Below are 18,631 nucleotides of genomic sequence, written 5' to 3' on the forward strand. Positions count from 1 at the left end.
TTAGTTAAGATTTTTGCTGTGATTTGAGGGCAATGGGGGTGGAAGTGGGTTAGAAGAAAAGAAAGCCTTCGTCCTTTTTCCGTCAACCCTTTTTAGGGTACCCCTTTGATTCCCCTTCAGGAAGTGGAATAGAAAAAAAAAGACTATATTCGTCAGTAACTCTGGGGCAACCACATCTTAAGACGGTAAGCAGGTCAATTAAAACAAGGGCAGTGATTGCTATAAAACCAACAGGTATGCTCATTGACACAACCCAGGCATACACAGGGTGACACATACACTGAAAGAGCAACCAGAGCAAAGCAACAATGACCATCCTGCATAACTCAGCCATGGTGAGTAGTAAAAATTTCTCTTTAGGTAGGTCATCCTTAGGATTTCAGGAAAAACAGATTTCTAAGGAATTAGGCTTGATTGGCACCGTTTTGGAGGTCATTTCTTTAAAAAATAAAGCTGACTTTAATTTTGACCCCTGCTGGTAGAGAAAAAGAAAAGACAATAGCTAGAAGTTATAATGAGGTACAAAATATAGGGTTTTACCCGATGGCTTTTGCACAGTTGGTGTTAGCTTGCTTAGGTCTTGGTGTCACAAACGGCATACGTTCTCTCCTGTGGCCACCATTATAGAGTTAGCTTGGTTTAAAACTCTAATCTCCTGTGGGAGCTTACGATCTTTTTAGGATATGCCCGTACGTATTTTAACCAAGGATGTTGGGGCCTCAAGTGGTTTCATGATTCTATCAAGACTAAAGGTAGAGAAGGAGTGCCCTGGATGGAGGCGGTGAATCCACCCAGTGATGAACTCTGAACAGCACGTAGAGGAGGGAATTTACTGTGTCTGACAGCTGATTATTTTTGCCTTGTTTTGTTCCTCTTGGAGGAGAGAGAGAGATGTGAGTGTGATGGAAACCTACCTCTTTTGCATCTAGTATCTTACCTGGCACTAGTCAGGTAAGACCTGGGAAGGATTTAATACAGAGGAGCATGAAAACAATGCTTGGGAAATCACTCATAATCTTCTTTTTTTAAATTTAAATAACTCTCTTTTTTTCTCTATTTATAAGCCATGCAACTTAAAAAAGCTTGGATTTTAGTAAAAAAGTCATGGCACATGGTGAGGATAATACTGCGTTATATTTACATATTGTTTTAAATATGATAAGAAATGCAACAAAGTGCAGCATTTCGGGGACATAGGCTTTGGAGTCAGACCTGGCTCCACCACTTACTAAATGTGGTGGGATTTGGGTAAGTTACTTAACCACACTGTGCATTATTATTCCCCTTATCAGTATAGGGGAATACTAATGGTATCTCCCTCATAGGATTTTGGTGGGGAGATTAATTGATATCATTATAAGTGACTAAATCTCTACTCTGAAACAACAGATCTATGCATATGTAGTTTTTAGTTAACCCGGCCATTTTAATGTAACAACCAATCAGGATAGAGAAAGCATTCAATAAGTGTTCTACACTAATATTAATAATATTATTATTTTTTTACCTCTGAGACTCTCTCATCAATCCCGTGAAGTAGGTTGGGAACTACTTTCCTCGTTTTACAGATGAGCAACAGATCAATTAAGTTCAGAGATTCAACATCACAGGGTACTGTATGCACAAGAACTGGGACATGAATCTAGGTTTCCTGGCTCCAAGGACAACATTCACTTCTGAGCCTCTCAGAGAAGAAGTGTTGTATATATAATTCTGAAAAACCAGCAAGAGCCTTAGCAGAGTCCCTGCTCTGTATTGCATAACCACTAAAACTTACCGTTTCAGATCAACAGCTTCGTGGAGCAAACTAGACAGATCTGCAGATATAATCTGATTTCCTAATAAAGGGTCATGTGACCTACAACGCTCATACAATTCTGATGCAGTTGTCACATTGCATAAAATGCTTGGTTCCTCCAACGGGGCAGGAGGAACTCACAGATGACACATCTGTGAGATGAAACATCTGTAAGTGGCTATCTGTTGCTAATAACAATACGGATCTTCAACAGCAATAGCTCTGGCCACTGACACCTAGGTTTGGGTCCCCAGACTGGCATTAATAGGCTGGCGAACCCAACCAAGTTATTTGTTGCCTCTCAGACACAACTTCTCACCCATCTAATCAGGATAATTAATACTGACATGACCTACCCCACAAAGCAGTTGTGAGAATGCAGTGGGTAAAGAGATGTGAAAGTGTTTTCTAAAATGCTCTAAGAATATAAGTGTATGGAATAACGACATACTAGAAGCATGGCAATTCTTGCTAACTCAGACAACCTCAATGTACAAGGACTTTAGAGCTTTGATAACGAAAATTCAAAAGGATTTAGTGAATATGATACAGAAAAGAAAAACATAAAGGCGGGATTTACGTAAGAAACCTAAGGAAGTGATTGATGGGCTTGGGAAGCTATCTAAGAACACTCTTGTCTAAACAGGTATCCTTTTACTTTTTAAAACTATGTAGTGCTATATCTAGACAGAAAACTACATAGTGCTATATCTAGACAAATTTCACATCTTTCCTGCCCATTGTGTATTATCAGCACCATGTCGACTTAATACTAGTCACCTGCACTGAATATTTACCACACGCTGGCCCTGCACTATAGGCTTTATATGGGTCATAATATCATTTAATCTTCACATTTTCTGGGGGAGGAAACTGAGTCATAGCTAGTAGGAGTCCTGGAACTGAATTATGGACCCAGGACATTTGATTCCAGGGTCCCTGTCCTGAATCACCACACTATAGAGATGAGAGAGAGTTGTTGAATGAATGAATGATTGTGGGACATGAAAGGAGATGATTGCTGATTATCTGGAGGCAAATCAGCCTCATTCAGGCTTATCTGAGTCAATATTGCTTTCAACTTCTTTTTAGTATCAGCTACCTTGATACAGCAAGTTGACACCATAACCTTTTTGTTTACTCTTATCATTTCTTGCCTCCAGCATCCACGAAATATAAGACAGGAAGTCCTTTTAACCAACATGTCTAATTGCCTTTCCTACCTTCTTACTTAAATCATGAAAGTTTGAACAACACTGAGCCCAGAGCATGAAAGCAATTCAGCTTTAGTTCTTGTTCTGCATTATTTTGAGAGTTAGTGATGGGCCTTGTTCATCCCCAGTGAGGGTCAGTGGGGATGGTGGGGTAAGCAAAGCACTGTCATGACAAAGGGAACCTGGAGAAAATTTTAGGTCTTCACAGAGCACTTTCTTTGTGCATTCCTGTAACACCAGATACACCAATATTTCAATGTAAGTATAAAAAAAATATGTTCCAGAGTTCAAGAGAAGTAGTTCCCATAGTCTCTGGTGTTATGCATTACTAGTACCCCTGTTTCTTTCAATTAGTATGGATAATTGGAACTTTGCTATCCTTGCTTTTCCAAAGTGCTTTTCTTAACGCATTGAGCTTAACTATACTGTTCATTTAATTGTATTGTTTTGTTTATTTATTTAGCCATCCACTTTTTCATTCATCCAGAAAGTATTTATGGAACACCCATTCTGTGACACGTTCTGCTGCATGAACTTGCAATCTAATAGGCGTAGATCTGACACGAGCACAAATACTGCATTTCCAGGCAATAAAGAAATGCTGCTTGAGTGCTAGATGCTACAAGCTTTCTGATTTAAGGATAATTAACATACTTCTAACTGAACTACTTTAGGGACCATTCTGGAGGAGACCACATTCTGAGTGGGGCCCTGATGGAAGGGTAGGGTTTGGAGAGAGAAAGGTGAGCAGTGTATTCTAGGGGGAAGAATGGCCAGGAGGAAAGGTTTTGTGAAGGATTCATGGAATATGAGGTTGGAAATAAGGATAAGAGCTATCATTTAGTAAGCCTCTATTTTTGTTAGACAGATTTATAGGCGCTTTACACAGAACATTTCATTTAATCCTGTGAATATTATTATAATGCAAGTATGATAATCCGGTTGGAAAGAAGAAACCAGAGGCTCAGTGAGGAGGCCAGTCCCAGATTCTGATATCTTTCTGTGTCACTGGTTAGGAGCTGTCGTACTGTGGAGGGCTGAGTCACTACGTTTGGTACCCTGGCACTTTCATGTACGGCCATTCCCATTTCTAGGTGAGGATCTGAGGTTCAGAGAGAGGACCTGATCCCATAAAGGATCAAGAATGCTGTGTTCAGGGAAAACATGAGATCTGTCTTGCCAGAAAGTGACACCAGAGTCCTTAACCAGCTGCAACCTCCTCTATTTTCCAGGTCAAGTCCCTGCTGCTGTTGATGCTGGGGCTCATTCCCCTCCGGGAGGGGGCAGCTCAGATAACCCCCAAAGCAGAGGATGCTGCCCCTTGCCCTCCTCTGGAGAACAATAGCATAAGGCTTGACATTCGCATCCTCCATCAAAACCAGGGTGTTCCCTTTTCACACGACTTCCAGAACCGCTCCAGCTCCCCCTGGGATTACAAGTAAGTGCAAAGGAAAGGGATCGTCACATTTTCTTTTTGAAAAAAATTTATTCGATTGGTGCAAAAGTAATTGCGGTTTTTGCAATTATTTTTAACATTTTAATCTACAATTACTTTTGCACCAACCTAATAATTTATTCTAATTGTAGATTTTTTTTTTTTTTTTTTTTTTAAAGAAACACTGAAAGCCCTCACATTTCCTCTTAAGAACAGAGATCTCATTTTACCTGGGAGCTCACATTTTTCTTGCTGTTTTGGGCTAGGTCTTCCCAAGTGGTTGAAGGTCTTACTATTTATTATGTATTTATTATTATGTCTTACTATTTATTCTGTTTCATGCAACCCTGGATGGGACTTGACAGACTTTCTGTGTTAGAAGAGAGGGCTCTTTAGAACAGCTCACATAATCATCTCTGTATGGGAATAAAGTGGGAACCAGCAAAGCCAGTTTTAAGAGAGTCCCTCAGATTTGCTAGGTCTTTAAGGAGTGGGAGGAGGGCAGCGTGGAGGGGAAAGCCTGTTGGGGAAGTGGGATGCTAGGTAGCAATGTTCAGGGTACAGTCCTGTGACTTTGTCTTACGTGTAGGTTCTTGGAATATCACGCACTCATCTATATTCTCCAAATATAAGTATAAAAATGATTCCAGGGACAATTAGAAGTGCTCTGGCACTGCCTGCATTGCTTCCCACATGAGGGGAGTATGTATGGTGGCTAGCTGGCAGGACTGGCTTGGCTACCTTTACCTCCTGGCACAGGGGCTATCAAGGGGGAAACAGAGAAGGCACTGGATTCACAAACTCCCGAGGCTTTGGGTTTTGGGGTTTTTTCCCCCAAGCAGCAGGCTTCGTAGACTGTATACTGGAAGACCTACTAGTGATTTCACTCTCTAAGCAAAGGATGAATAATAATTACAATAATAACAATGTAAAGAAAAATGAAGTAAAAGATCTAACATTTATTGAATGCCAAGATGGTACAGTATGGCGTTTCATATGCATTTGTATCATTGAATGTTCTCAACAATCTTAAGAGAGAGGTGTATGACAATCTCCATTTTATAGTCGAGGAGACTGAGCTTTAGGGAGTTAAGCACCGGCCAGAGGGTGGTATATGAATGAATCCAAGCTGTTTGTTCCAAAGCTTGAGTGACAGCCCTGAATTTCTCAGAATGACCTCCCTGTAGGCGAGCGCTCCTTTGTCCATCTTCCCCTCTCTTGTCTCACCATCTGCTTTTGCCTGCTCCTCCTACAGCATCACCCGGGACCCCCACCGGTTCCCCTCTGAGATTGCAGAGGCTCAGTGCAGACACTCAGGCTGTATCAATGCCGAGGGAAAGGAAGACAGCTCCATGGACTCTGTTCCCATCCAGCAAGAGTTCCTGGTCCTCCGGAGAGAGTCCCAGGGCTGCTCTCCTTCCTTCTGGCTGGAGAAAGTGAGGGTGACTGTTGGCTGCACCTGTGTCACTCCCATCGTCCGCTATGTGCATGACCTGAACGCGGCACATCAACTCAGCTGAAGGAGCTGTAGAAATGCCACTCCTCATCCAGCACTCTGCAACAAGTCCTGCGTGGTCCCCCATTCTCTCCACGTTCACAGGACTCTTAATGAGGTCTGCATGGAATTCTCAAAGCACTGTATTAGATGTAGTATTAACTTTCTGGGTGCTTCCAAATCCTAACATAGTCCTGAGATGTTCTAATATTCCAATGTCCTAACCCCCTGAAAATGGATGGAGCAGAATGAAGGAGCCCTTTGTCCACTGTCTATGTGCTGTGATGACCACCATGCAATCCCACGTGATGACCAACCATGGAGTCACTGTGATACAGTGCCATTCCCTGGTTGCTTTGTTGGTAAAATGGGCCTCTCTTCCACATGGATGAAACGCAGAAAACATACCCGCAATTTAAGACTATGTATGGGAGGGGCTGTGTAGGATGGGGTGGGAACGATGGGGATAAAGATTTAATACATATGTTTGTTGAACATTTGCTAAATATAGATGAGGTTGGCCCAATATTTATTTTGTAAGGAAATTGTTCACATATTTATGATGTACTGATTATATAAAGTTTTAGGATAAAATTAATATATCAAGTACTGATCTAATAAAGTATTAATGATTAAACAATACTTTAGGTGTTCATCTCAGCTTGTGCTCACAGACCTTGTAGCCCTAAACGTTTTGAAATTCTATATACCTGTCATTTGGTTTTCATATTTTCTCATCAAAATGCTAGTGCTACAATTGTTTTTTATTATTATTTTTTGTGTGATCTTGGTCATAATACTTTCCCCCCAGCTTTATTGAGGTATAATTTATTGACAAATAACACGGTGTATGTTTAAGGTATACAATGTGATCATTTGATACACGAATATACTGCAAAATGAGTGTACAATAAGTTACACCTGACATAGTTACCTTTTTTTCTGTAGTGAAAACATTTAAAATCTATTCTCTTAGCCAATTTCAACTATACAATACAGCACTGTTACATATGGTCAGTATGCTGTACATTAGGTCTCACGAACTTACTCATCTTATAACTGAAAATGTGTACCTCTTGTCCAACATCTCCCCATTTCTCTCATCCTCCACCCCTGGCAACTGCCAATCTGTTCTCTGTTTATATGAGTTGGAGACTTATTTTATTATTCATGGTTCTTGGGGGTTACATGCACAGTTAAGGAAAACAGTGCAAATAGAACTCATGTTCCCTGGTAACTCTTTACTGATCCATCTTCCTAGCTACATTATTTTACAAAGTGAATATTTTTTGGCCACTGTGCTAGCTAGTAGAGATACAAAGAAAATGCGTATGGAAATGCATATAGAAGGGCCACAGGAATGGTAATGGCCATGTCCAGAGCCCCTGGTCATCAGCGACGGCGGTCACTTAGAATCTTCCTTATTCTGACTGGTTGTCCTTCATCCATCTCTAATCCTTCTTGGGGACACAGAAGTTTCCAGATTCTGGTCTCCATGACACTCAGAGATGCTGTTATCCCTCTCTTGCCCAGATATGGCACAGCACATTTTCTCCTTTACTGCTACCGTACAACTGGTTCAGATATCTGCATTGCTGCTGCTTTCCAGGACCCAGGGTGGAAGTGGGGCATAAGTTCTTACTCCTCTATGCAACTTGCCTTGAGGATGGGCTAGTGGCAGGAGCCTGGCACCCATTTTTAACTCTTTAGTGTGGGAAACTTTGGTCTAGTTTATTGGTGGGGGTGGGGATGGAGTAGTTTGCTAGGCTGGCTCTTCATCTCTCTGTTTCAGAATGTTTTGTTTATGGTAGAAACATTGATGTTTGTACTTAAAATATTCAGGCTCTTGAAATCTAAAAAAACATTTTCTCTCATAGCTATCAGCTTCATAAGTTTTCTATGAATCTCACAAGTCTTTTCTAGTGCTCAAAATTGTGTAATGAGTCTTCCTTTTGCTCTTCTCTTCATTTTGGCAGTAATAGCCCTACCTTGAGTGTAATATATATATAAAAAGCGCCTGTCTGAGTGGTGAGAGAGGTATAGAGATGAAGGAAATTGTAGAGGAAAAAAATTTATACCTCTGAGTGTATCAAGATATTAATCTGCTACACATGTACACATGTAATTTCAAAACAGTGTGCTAGGTACTATAATGAAGGTATGAAATGTTAAGAAAATACAGAGGATATGTCACCAGGAAATTTCAGAAAGGACAGGACTTTTGCACTGAGATGAGTATGAGTTGCTCTAGAGGAAAATGGGGTAAGGGCATTCCTAGCAAAGAGAGAAGTATAAACAGAAGCAATAGAGGCACAAAAGAACTTGATGTGTTAGGGGACAGCAAGTAGTCCGTGTGCCCAGAAGTGTGTGGGCATGGGTTCAAGTGGGGATACATAATAAATAGTTGTTTTTATTTTTAAAAGATTTTTATTATAAATATAGTTAGCATACAATATTACATTAGGTTCAGGTGTACACAATAGTTATTCAACATTCACATACCTAAAGAAGGGATCACAACGATAAGTCCAGCAACCATCTGACACCATACTGCAATATCACAATATTATTGACTATATTCCCTATGCTGTACATTACATCCCCGTGACTTATTTGTTTTATATCTGGAAATTTGAACCTCTTTTTCCCCTTCAGCATTCCCCCTTCTTTTAATTTTTCAATAACAGTTGATATTAAAAATTATTTTATATTAATTTCAGGTGTACAGCATATGGTTAGACATTTATATAATTTAAGGAGTGATCTCCCTGACTAGTCAAGTACCCACCTGGCACTATACATAATTATTACCATATTATTGACTATATTCCCTGTTGTACTTTACATCCCCATGACTATTTTGTAACTACCAATTTGTATTTCTTAATCCCTTCACATTGTTCACCATGTCCCCCAACCCTCATCTATCATCCTGATACATCTAGTACTTATCTGACATCATACGTAGTAATTACAGTATTATTGACAATAATCCTTATTCTATACTTTACATCTCCATGAACACTTTGTAACAACCAATTTGTACTTCTTAATCTTAGCCCCTTTTTTACCCATCCCCTCATCTCCCCCCAGTTTGGCAACCATCAAATTGTTCTCTGTATCTATGAGTCTATTTCTGTTTTGTTTGTTTATTTTGTTCACTTTGTTCTTTAGATTCCACATATAAGTGAAATCACATTGCATCTATCGTCACTGTCTGACATGCTCCACTCAGAACAATACCCTCCTGGTCCATACATTCCGCTGCAGGTGGCAAGAACATATTCCCTTCCCTGGCCGAGTAATATTCCATTGTATATATGAACCACCTCCTCTTTATCCATTCTTCCATCGATGGGCTCCCAGGCCGGCTCCACATCTTGGCCATTGTAAACAATGCTGCAATGAACATAGGGATTCACATGTCCCCTCGAAGTAGCATTTGGGTTTCTTTGGTTAAATACCTAGAAGTAGGATTACTGGTTCCTTCTTTGTCTCTTGTTACAGCCTTTCTTGTAAAGTCTATTTTGTCTGATATAAGTATTGCTTATATTTTTGTTTGTTTCCATTTTCATGAAATATCTTTTTCTATCCCTTTATTTTCAGTCTGTGTGTGTCTCAATCTGAAGTAAGGTTCTTGGAGGCAGCATATGTAAGGATTTTGTTTTCTTATCTATTCAGCCTCCCTATGTTTTTGATTGGAGCATTTAATCCACTTACATTTAAAGCAATTGTTGATAGATATGTAGTTACTGCCATTTTATTATTTATATATATATATATATTAATCTTTTTTCTCCGCATCTTACAATAATAATCTTTTTTCTCCCCATCTTCACTTAATGTTAGAAGTCCCTCTAACATTCCTTGTAATACTGGTTGGGCGGTGATGGACTCCTTTAGCTTTTTCTTGTCTGGGAAACTCCTTATCTGTCCTTCAACTTTAAATGATAGCCTTGCTGGGTAGAGTACCCTTGGTTCTTGTATTTCATCACCTCGAATATTCTGTGCTTGTCTTTTCTAGCCTACAAAGTTTCTGCTGAGAAATCAGCTGACGGTCTTGTGGGAACTCCCTTGTAGGTAATTGTTTTTCTCTTGCTGCTTTTAGGATTCTCTCTTTGTCTTTAGCCTTTGCCATTTTAATTATAATGTGTCTTGGTTTGGGCCTATTTGGTTCATCCTGTTTGGGATTCTCTGTGCTTCCTGGACTGTACGTCTATTTCCTGCACCAGGTTAGAAAAGTTTTCAGTCATTATTTCTTCAAATAGGTTCTCAATCCCTTCTCTTCTCTTCTCTCCTTCTGGTACCCCTATGATGCAAATGTTGTTACACTTATGTTCATTCAGATGTCTCATAAACTCTCCTCATTTTTTTGGATTCTTTTTTCATTTTGCTATTCTGATTGTGTATTTTCTGCTACTTTGTCTTCCAAATCACTGATTCGAATCTCTGCTTCATGTAGTCTGCTGGTGATTCCTTCTAGCGCATTCTTCATTTCAGTTATTGTATTCTGCACTTGTAACTGGTTCTTTTTTATGGTTTCTATGTCCTTTTTTGTGTGATTGCAATCTCTTTGCTAAAGTTCTCACTAAGTTCCTTGAGCATCCTTATGACCATTATTTTGAATTCTGTATCTGGGAGGTTGCTTACCTACATTTTGTTTAATTCTTTTTCTGGAATTTCCTCCTGTTCTTTCATTTGGGACATATTTCTTTGTTTCTCCATTTTGGCTGCCTCTCTGTGTTTGTTTCTATGTATTAGGTAGAAACCTATGTCTCTCAGTGTTGCCAGGTGGCCTTATGTAGTAGGGGTCTTGTGGGCCCAGTGGCACAGTCTCCCTGGTCACCTGAGTTAGTTGCTCCAGGAGTGTGCTTTGTGTGAGATGTGTGTGCCATCCTGTTATAGTTGAACATTGATTGCTGTTGACAGTCAGTGGGTGGTTTTGACTCTCAGGTTGACTAATTGTGGGGTTTGGCCATGTCCATAGCTTATGCACTACTACGCAGGGAGCTTACCCCATGGAGCAGGATTCACCCCAGTGGGCTCTGGTGCCTGTTAAGATTGCCCTTTTTGTGTGCTGCTTATGGGGCCAATGGGGCAGTGCTCTGCTGTGGTCTAAAACCAACCTCCAAGTATGTTAGTTCTGGGGCCTCTTGGGAGGGGCTCCAGTGCAGGCCCAGGTCACCCACTGCCTGTGACCAGCCGGGGGCTACCTGGTAGGAGCTACAAAATGATCTACAGGTGGTTGCCACCTGTACTGTACCTGGAGGTATGTGGGAGAGGCCACGCTGAGAACCAAGGACAGTTGCCACGAGTACGGGGCCTGCGGTAGCTCTGCAAAAAGCTAGGACACTCTGAGGCCTGCTGTCACCTGCTGGGTCCCATAAGGTTCAACCGCTGATAAAGTCTCCAGGGTTATACAAGTTGGTTGAGATAGGGTCTCAGTGAGTCAGCAGGGTGAAGCAGTGGAGCTCACTAGGCTAATCAGATTCAGGTTTGGCCTGTGGGGGCGGGCCCAACACAGGAAAGATGGTTGCCCCTGCCAGCTGCTGCATAGGAGAAGGATCCCGGGGTAAATGGGGATTGTCCCTCCAGTCCACTCCCTGAAGTTACACAACTCAGTTTCTCCCCGTCTGTTTCTGATGCCTCCAGAGTCACCATCCCTCTGCTGGAGCCCAGGGTAAGTGCCTGTGTGGGCCCATTAAGATCGTGTCTGGGTTTCCTGCAGCCTTTCGTTCCACCCCCATGGTCAGTAGGAATCTCCACTGTTTTTAACAGCCAGATGTTGGGTGGGGGGCTCCTCTTCCCGGCACTAGTACTCTGGGCTGGGGAGCCTGGTTTGGGGGGCTGGTGTTCCTTGCTCCTCCAGGGGAACCACTGTGGCTGAGATATCTCTCCTGATTTTTTAACCACCACACGCGGGTGAAACCAGCCCATTTCCTGTCTCTGCTCCTCTTACTAGTCTCGATGTGGCTTCTTATTTATATCCTTAGTTATAAAACTTCTGTTCAGCTAGACTTCAAGTGGTTCTCTAGGCTGATTTTTCTATAATTTAGTTGTAATTTTGATGTGTTCATGGATGAGGCTAGCACAGCATTTATCTACTTCGCCACCTTGGATCTCTGAATAAGTAATTCTTAAAAGAATAATGGAATAAGTGAATGAATAAATTAACATGGCAGTAGGCAAATGGCTCACTTGTGGATGGTTTTGTATGCTCTATTACAGATGTGATAGGAGCATAGCTGTATTTCATAAGATAATTTTGGTGTAGTATGCAAAAGAGGTTGGAAACCTGAAGGCCACTTAGGAGATCAGAGAGAAGGCAATTTCTCTCCTATGGTAGATTCACATTGCTAGAGCTGGATGGGCCCCTGTGGATCATCTGCTCAACTTTTCTCATTTGCAGATGAGGCCCAAAGGGATTAGGTAATTTGGTTAAGATCACTTGGGCAGTTAGTGGCAGAAACAGGTTCACTGACTCCAAGTTCGTGACTTTTCATGTTGGTTTTGTTCCCCATAAGCACCTATTTCAGTCATTTCTCTGTGGCTTGGGGCTGGCCCTGGGCCCAGGTACAGAAGTACCACCACACTCCACATCCCTAAATATGTTGTACATGGTCCTCCTTAGAGTGTGGAGCCCTGAGTTACAGCTCCCCTTCCTTGTTTGAGTAGATAGCTGGCTCTTTCAGGAAACTGGAGATCCTATCCTGCTCACGAGGTGGCACACTGCTCCCATTTGTTCCCATATTCCTTATCATAGTCACAAGGAAATAAATAATTAATTTTATGGTGAAATCTATCTTTTTCAGCAGCCACTTGAGATACTGCTAAGGCAGAATGAGCAGGCTGTTTTTCACCTCTTGTGCCCAGTTTTCTGGGAGTCAGCAGTCCCTTGTTTTGACTGTAGGAGAAATGGTCTAAGTTGAGTGGTTCAGGCATTCAAATACAGTATCACCATTATAACACCTGGACAGAGGAACTTACCCTCCCACATGGAAACCTGAAAGCGTATAGCCTTTTCTTTTGATACCCTATTCTTATTTATGAAGCCTTGGCTGAGGGGGAAAAACAAATTCTTAATCTATTTCTTCCTCTCTCCCTTTGTCCCTCCCTCCTCTTCTCAAATCTGGATAAAAGTCACCTATAGTTTTAATGCTGCATGGGAGAAATTTTACTTGTAATTTACAGTGAGAAAAATGGGTATTATATTGGTTTGTCTTTTTGTTTTCTAATATGAGAGATAAAAAAATTAATATTTAGATAGCTCTTGGTTTTGAATCTTGATTCTACCATTTTCTGGTTGTATGAATTTAGGCAACTTAGTCTTGAGTGAGACTCAGATTCTTTGTATGTTAAATGGGGGATAATATCTATTTTAAACAGTAGTGTAATCTAATTGAAATAAAAAATGTAAAAGACCATATAGTTCCCAGGAAATGGTAGCCACTTAGTAACTTATAGTCATTATCCTGAGACACAGAACTTATGTTTTCCATTTTTCTCAGCCCTAAGAAACTCGCAACCAACTTTTATAGCTAAACACCATCGCTATAATATTCCTCATGGTTATTAAATTTACACTCTCTATTTACTTTCACATACACCTGTATATACAGGAGTCCCCTACCCCCTTATCCACAGTTTCTTTTTCGGTGTTTTTCGTTACCTGTGGTCTACTGCAGTTCAGAAATATCAGATGGAAAATGCAGAAGTAAACAATTCCTAAGTTTTAAATGGACCCCTCTGAGTAACATGATGAAATCTTGTGCCGTCCCTTGCCCTTGCAAGAGGTAAATCGTCACTTTGTTCAGTGTCTCCGCGCAGTAGATGCTCCCCTCCTAGCAGTCACGCAGTTGCCATCTTGGTTCTCAAACCAACTGCTGTGGTATTGTAGTGCTTGTATTCAAATAACCCTTACTTTACTTAATGATGGCCCCAAAATGCAAGTCACGTAGGCTAAAGAGAAGCTGTAAAGTGCTTCCTTTAAGTCAAAAGGTAAAGACAGTACAATAAGATATTTTGAGAGACACACAGAGAGAGAGAGAGAGAGAGAGAGAGAGCACATTCACATAACTTTTATTACAGTATATTATTATATTGTTCTATTTTATTTGTAGTATTGTTAATCTTTTACTGTGCCTACTTTATAAATTACACTTTATTATAGGTATGTATGTATAGGAAAAAACATAGTATGTCTAAGGTTTGGTGCTATCCATGGTTTCAGGCATCCATTAGGAATCTTGGGATGTATATTCTACAGATAAGGACGGGGGGCTACTGTAATGTAAGGTAGCTTAAACAAAAGATCTATATATTGTCAATATGTTATTGTATAGATATTTTGTTTAAATCACCTTAAATTAATTTGAATACAGTAAAAGAAGCTATAGATTTAATATATTTTTAAAAACCCCCTTGGGTCCAAATGTTCACTATAGCCTATTCCACTGATATAAATTGGAAGACAAGCATTTTTGGTTCAGTAACTCACAGAGCTTGTACATGTTCAGCTGGATTTCCTTCAGGGTACAAAGGAACACACATTTTCTCAAACACTGAGACATAATTTTTTGGCACCCTGTTTGGTGCCAAGGAAAGGATCATTTAAAAAAAGATAAGTTCTGAAGCTGATGAGCTCCAAACCTTGTTTGTTCATTTCCACGTGTCATAAAAGACTACAAAAAAACATTCCTTCTTTTTAAAAAGAGTAGCTGGGAAAACAGAATTCCTTCAGGTAGTGAGTGAGATCAGATGTGGAGTATTGGCCCGATAGTTGTGGGGAGAAACCTTTATGGATGGAGGATTTTCCTTCACATATTTCTTATATTTGTGGATCTGATAATTCAGGAGGTTATGACTTACCAAGTCATAATTCTTGATCTTCTTATATTTGCAATAGGATTAAATTGCATTTACAGCAGATCCTTACTTTTTATGTGTGGAGTATTAATGTGGCCTAGGGAGCTAAATTCAATAACAATTCCACCGAGGGTTGTAAAAATAATACAAGTGATAGCAATAATAACAGCTGATATATACCGAGTGTTGGCTATGTGTGTCAGGCACTGTGCTGTTTTATGTGTTTTATCATAGTTCTTATAAGAGTGGCATGAGTTTGGAAATATTATTGTCTCTGTTTTACAGATAAGGGAAATGAGGAATTATCACTTGCCCAAGGTCACAAGAGTTAGTAAATATTAACCTCAAGGTTTATACTCTGGTCTCTTATGTGACAGTCCCTCTATTGCCTGATCATCTAATCAGTTCATTTACATAAATGTGGATACTAGAAAACTGGAGGTTTTACAGGATTAACTCTTAATATACAAAAAGCACTGGAAATCCACTACTTGCTGCCCTTCCAGAAATACACCTCTGTTTATCAGTAGCAGGTACATGACCTTGGTCTTCCAATTTCACAGTAGGGGCTATGTGAAGCGTGTGCTTTAAACATTGTGACCTACTGCTGGCTCACTAGCAGCTATTTACAGTCATTACAATGATTCTGTGAATTTGCTTAGTCGTGAAAATATTTTGATACTAAGATTAAAAAAAAAAAAAGGGTGACCCTGCTTTGGGCATGGTGTTCTTGCCTACAAAATGGTTATCTCTTCTCTTAAATTGTACAAACATCATAGCAATCTCAAAGATCATCACGTCATGACTAAGCATGTGGACGATGGAGCCAGACGCCAAGTTAAAATGCTGAGTCTGGCACTTACTAGCTGCATCACTTAGTAATGACCTTGGGCAAGTCACCTAACCTCTCTTTTTTCTATTGAAAAATGGAGATGATAACAGCACTTACTGCACATAGTTGTTGAGAGGTTAGAATAATATATCTAAGGTTCTTAGAATAGTGCTGGGCCTGCTAAGTATATTATCCAGTGTGTTAAAAAAAAGAAAAGTCATCCATTATCCTACCACAATAACATAGTGTTTAATATTTTTTTTTCTTCTGCTCACCTGTCTCATACTTTATAAGGCTGTAATCACAACACATATGCAATTTATATTTGGTAACGTTTTATTTAATATTATATGTTATACATTTTCTATGTTTCCATACAGTGTTCACAATGATTTTTAGTGACTATGTACTAATCTTTCAAGTTTATGAACCAGAATTTATTGAGTTACTTCTTTATTTTTAGACCTTTAACTATTTCTACTTATAAAAAGTAGATAATGCTTCTATCTGCTTTAATTACTTTTTTATTGTGAACTATATAAAGTAGACAGAAGAGTTTTTATCTTTATATATGTATAATTGTCTTCCATATTAAAATTCTCACTGTATGTGATTTCTTATCTATAGTTTACCTTGGACAAGTTACTCAGTAACTCTAACCCTCAGTTTTCTCAACTATAAAATGAGGGTGATAATAACATTTGCCTTATAGGGTTGTGGTGTGGATTAAATACATAATAACTGGAACTGCATTAGGGCAGTTCCAAGTTCTAACTAGTTGGTGCTAGTCTTATTCACTAGTTTAATATACCATCTTAGTACATTAAAGATGGATAGGGCCTATGGATAAATGTTCTCACCTTTTAAATCTTGTTTTCAAAGTCACATACATCAGTGCATTAGACAAAGATGGATTTCTGAGTTGTTCTGGGGTTGTGGCTGTTACAAAACTCAGAGACTTCCTACTGCCCTGGATTACCTCTGTGGTTTCCTTACATGCTGTCTGTAGTGAAACACCACAGCTCTTTGCATGGCCTAAAGGAAAGGACCAGACCTTGTTTATAGTGGTGACAAGAGCAGAAGCCATGTAACCATTTCCCACAACCACTTTCTCATGACTTTGACAGAAACCAGATCTGGGAGGCCCAACTTTGGATGGGCTGCGTTGTGCTGAGTGCTGGAGTAGGATCTGAGTGTGACTGGTCTCCTCAGATGGAACACCATGCTCATGGAAAACTCTTAAAATACTTGACCAGCAGGAGGGCATTTCCGGAAGTCCTAGGCATCTGCTGATTCCACACTCCTTGGTTTACAACATCTAAGAGAAAAACCTCCAGATTTTCCATAGACCACTTGTCAAATGCGTGATTGCCTTCTGTGGTCACCTCAAACCCCAAGTGGGATCCATTAAGAAAGCAAGGTTTGCTTCTGCCACTTGCTTTTTGACTGTGTCTACCTATGGGATACCAAACTTCCGGTTACTACATTTAAAAACACATAGGAAATAGAATTAAGTTTAAGAAAAATGTATCTTTTAGATCTAGAAGTAGGTTGCTTAGTTTTGGAAATCTACTAAGTACTATGATTGGGGTTTAAGAATTTAGATGAATTGAAGTTCTTGTGGTTTGAGAGCGTGTTTACTGGGCAGATAAATGATTTAATTACTCCTGCTGTACAGAAAGTGAATACCAAGGGACTCCCCGTTATTCTCATTAGTACTGGAACCCATTTGTTGAAAGCTAATCCTTGTTGAATGGTTACGATAGAATAGACACTCTTCTAACTTATATGCTTTCACTCATCCAATTGTCATGTATCTCTGTGATTTATGACTTATAAATTAGTGTTGTTGTACAGATGAGAAAAATTGAGGCACAGATTAAGTTAGTACCTTTTACAAGAGTCGTCTGATGGTAGTCTCCTGCCTTCTGTCACTAAGCTACATTGCCTCTCTGTAGGAGATCCACCAGGATTCACTTGCCTATACTGGAATCTCTAAACCATGAACTCTTCTCTGAAGACCAATCTCTCAGTGAATGGCCAGCAAGAACACATTGATTTCAATATTTGCTTAGTCCTCTAATTGTTTAAACTTTATAGAAAGCTCATTGGAAATGTAACCAATAGGTCCTTGACTTTGCCAGCTTCCACAAATAACTCTCATTGTAATAGCTTTCATCCTGCTTGTGTTCTTTACCAGGCTCCCTCCCCCACTGGTTTCTAGAAGTCTCCGAGCCACATCATTATTTCCTTCCAATTTTTCTTGAGGTTTTTCACTACCTGGGTCAACTCTTTGGTTTTCAACAACCAATCCCTGTCCCATTCAGCCATCTGCAGGTGGCGGCCTGTTACCTTCTATGAGGCTCTATGATTTCCAAAGCTAGGTCACCAAAGGTTATGCAGCTTCCACCTGGTTCTCTCAGGATGCTCATTCTAGGGGAAGCAACTGCCATGCAAGAAGTTCGACTACCCTGAGAAAACCATGCTGGAAAGGTCACCTGTAGGTGCTCTGGTTGAGAAGTCTAGATGAGCTCTCAGTCAACAGCCAGTATGAACTGCCAGGCAAGTGAGGGAGCCATCTTGGACACCCATTTGAGACTTCATTTGAATGTATCTCCAATTAATATCTGAATGCAATCTCATGAGTAGGACTGGCTACAAAATTTGTGGGGCCTAATGAAAAAATTAAAGCATGTAACTCTTGGTTAAAAAATTATTAAGAATGTCAAGCAGAGCATTAAAGCAGCATGGGACCATTAAGTACAGGACCATATGAAACTGCTCAAGCTGTACATACATGAAGCTAGACTGCTCATGAGAGTCCAAGAGAGAACTACCCAGCTCAGCTCTCCCCCAATTTTTGTGATCAAAATAAAACGATTGTTTTATTTTTTCCAGTTTTGTTGAGATGTAATTAATGGTAGGGACCTTTGTATAAATTTAAGGTGTACAACATAATGATTTGATATATGTACATAGTGCAAAGTGATTA

The 18,631-nt window shown here is 40.0% G+C and overlaps 1 protein-coding gene and 1 pseudogene across 2 annotated transcripts in view; both read left to right on the forward strand.

Moving 5' to 3' along the window:
• Positions 1 to 308: 308 nt before the first annotated feature.
• On the forward strand, positions 309 to 5,967 carry IL17F (interleukin 17F; the record flags this gene model as incomplete). Its single annotated transcript, XM_081044560.1, has 3 exons — positions 309 to 335; positions 4,245 to 4,450; positions 5,703 to 5,967. The coding sequence occupies 3 exons, from the start codon at positions 309 to 311 to the stop codon at positions 5,965 to 5,967; spliced, it is 498 nt and encodes a 165-aa protein (XP_080900686.1).
• A 5,551-nt stretch (positions 5,968 to 11,518) lies between these two features.
• The window catches only part of LOC308494458 (heterogeneous nuclear ribonucleoprotein A1-like), an 18,488-nt pseudogene continuing 11,375 nt past the window's right edge, over positions 11,519 to 18,631 (forward strand). The window contains exon 1 of the transcript in view: positions 11,519 to 11,622. The product of the transcript in view is annotated as a heterogeneous nuclear ribonucleoprotein A1-like (transcript). The remainder of the gene's footprint in view (positions 11,623 to 18,631) is intronic.

This window comes from Rhinolophus hipposideros (genome assembly GCF_964194185.1).
Source record: "Rhinolophus hipposideros genome assembly, chromosome: 3".
NCBI classification, from domain to species: Eukaryota; Metazoa; Chordata; class Mammalia; order Chiroptera; family Rhinolophidae; genus Rhinolophus; species Rhinolophus hipposideros.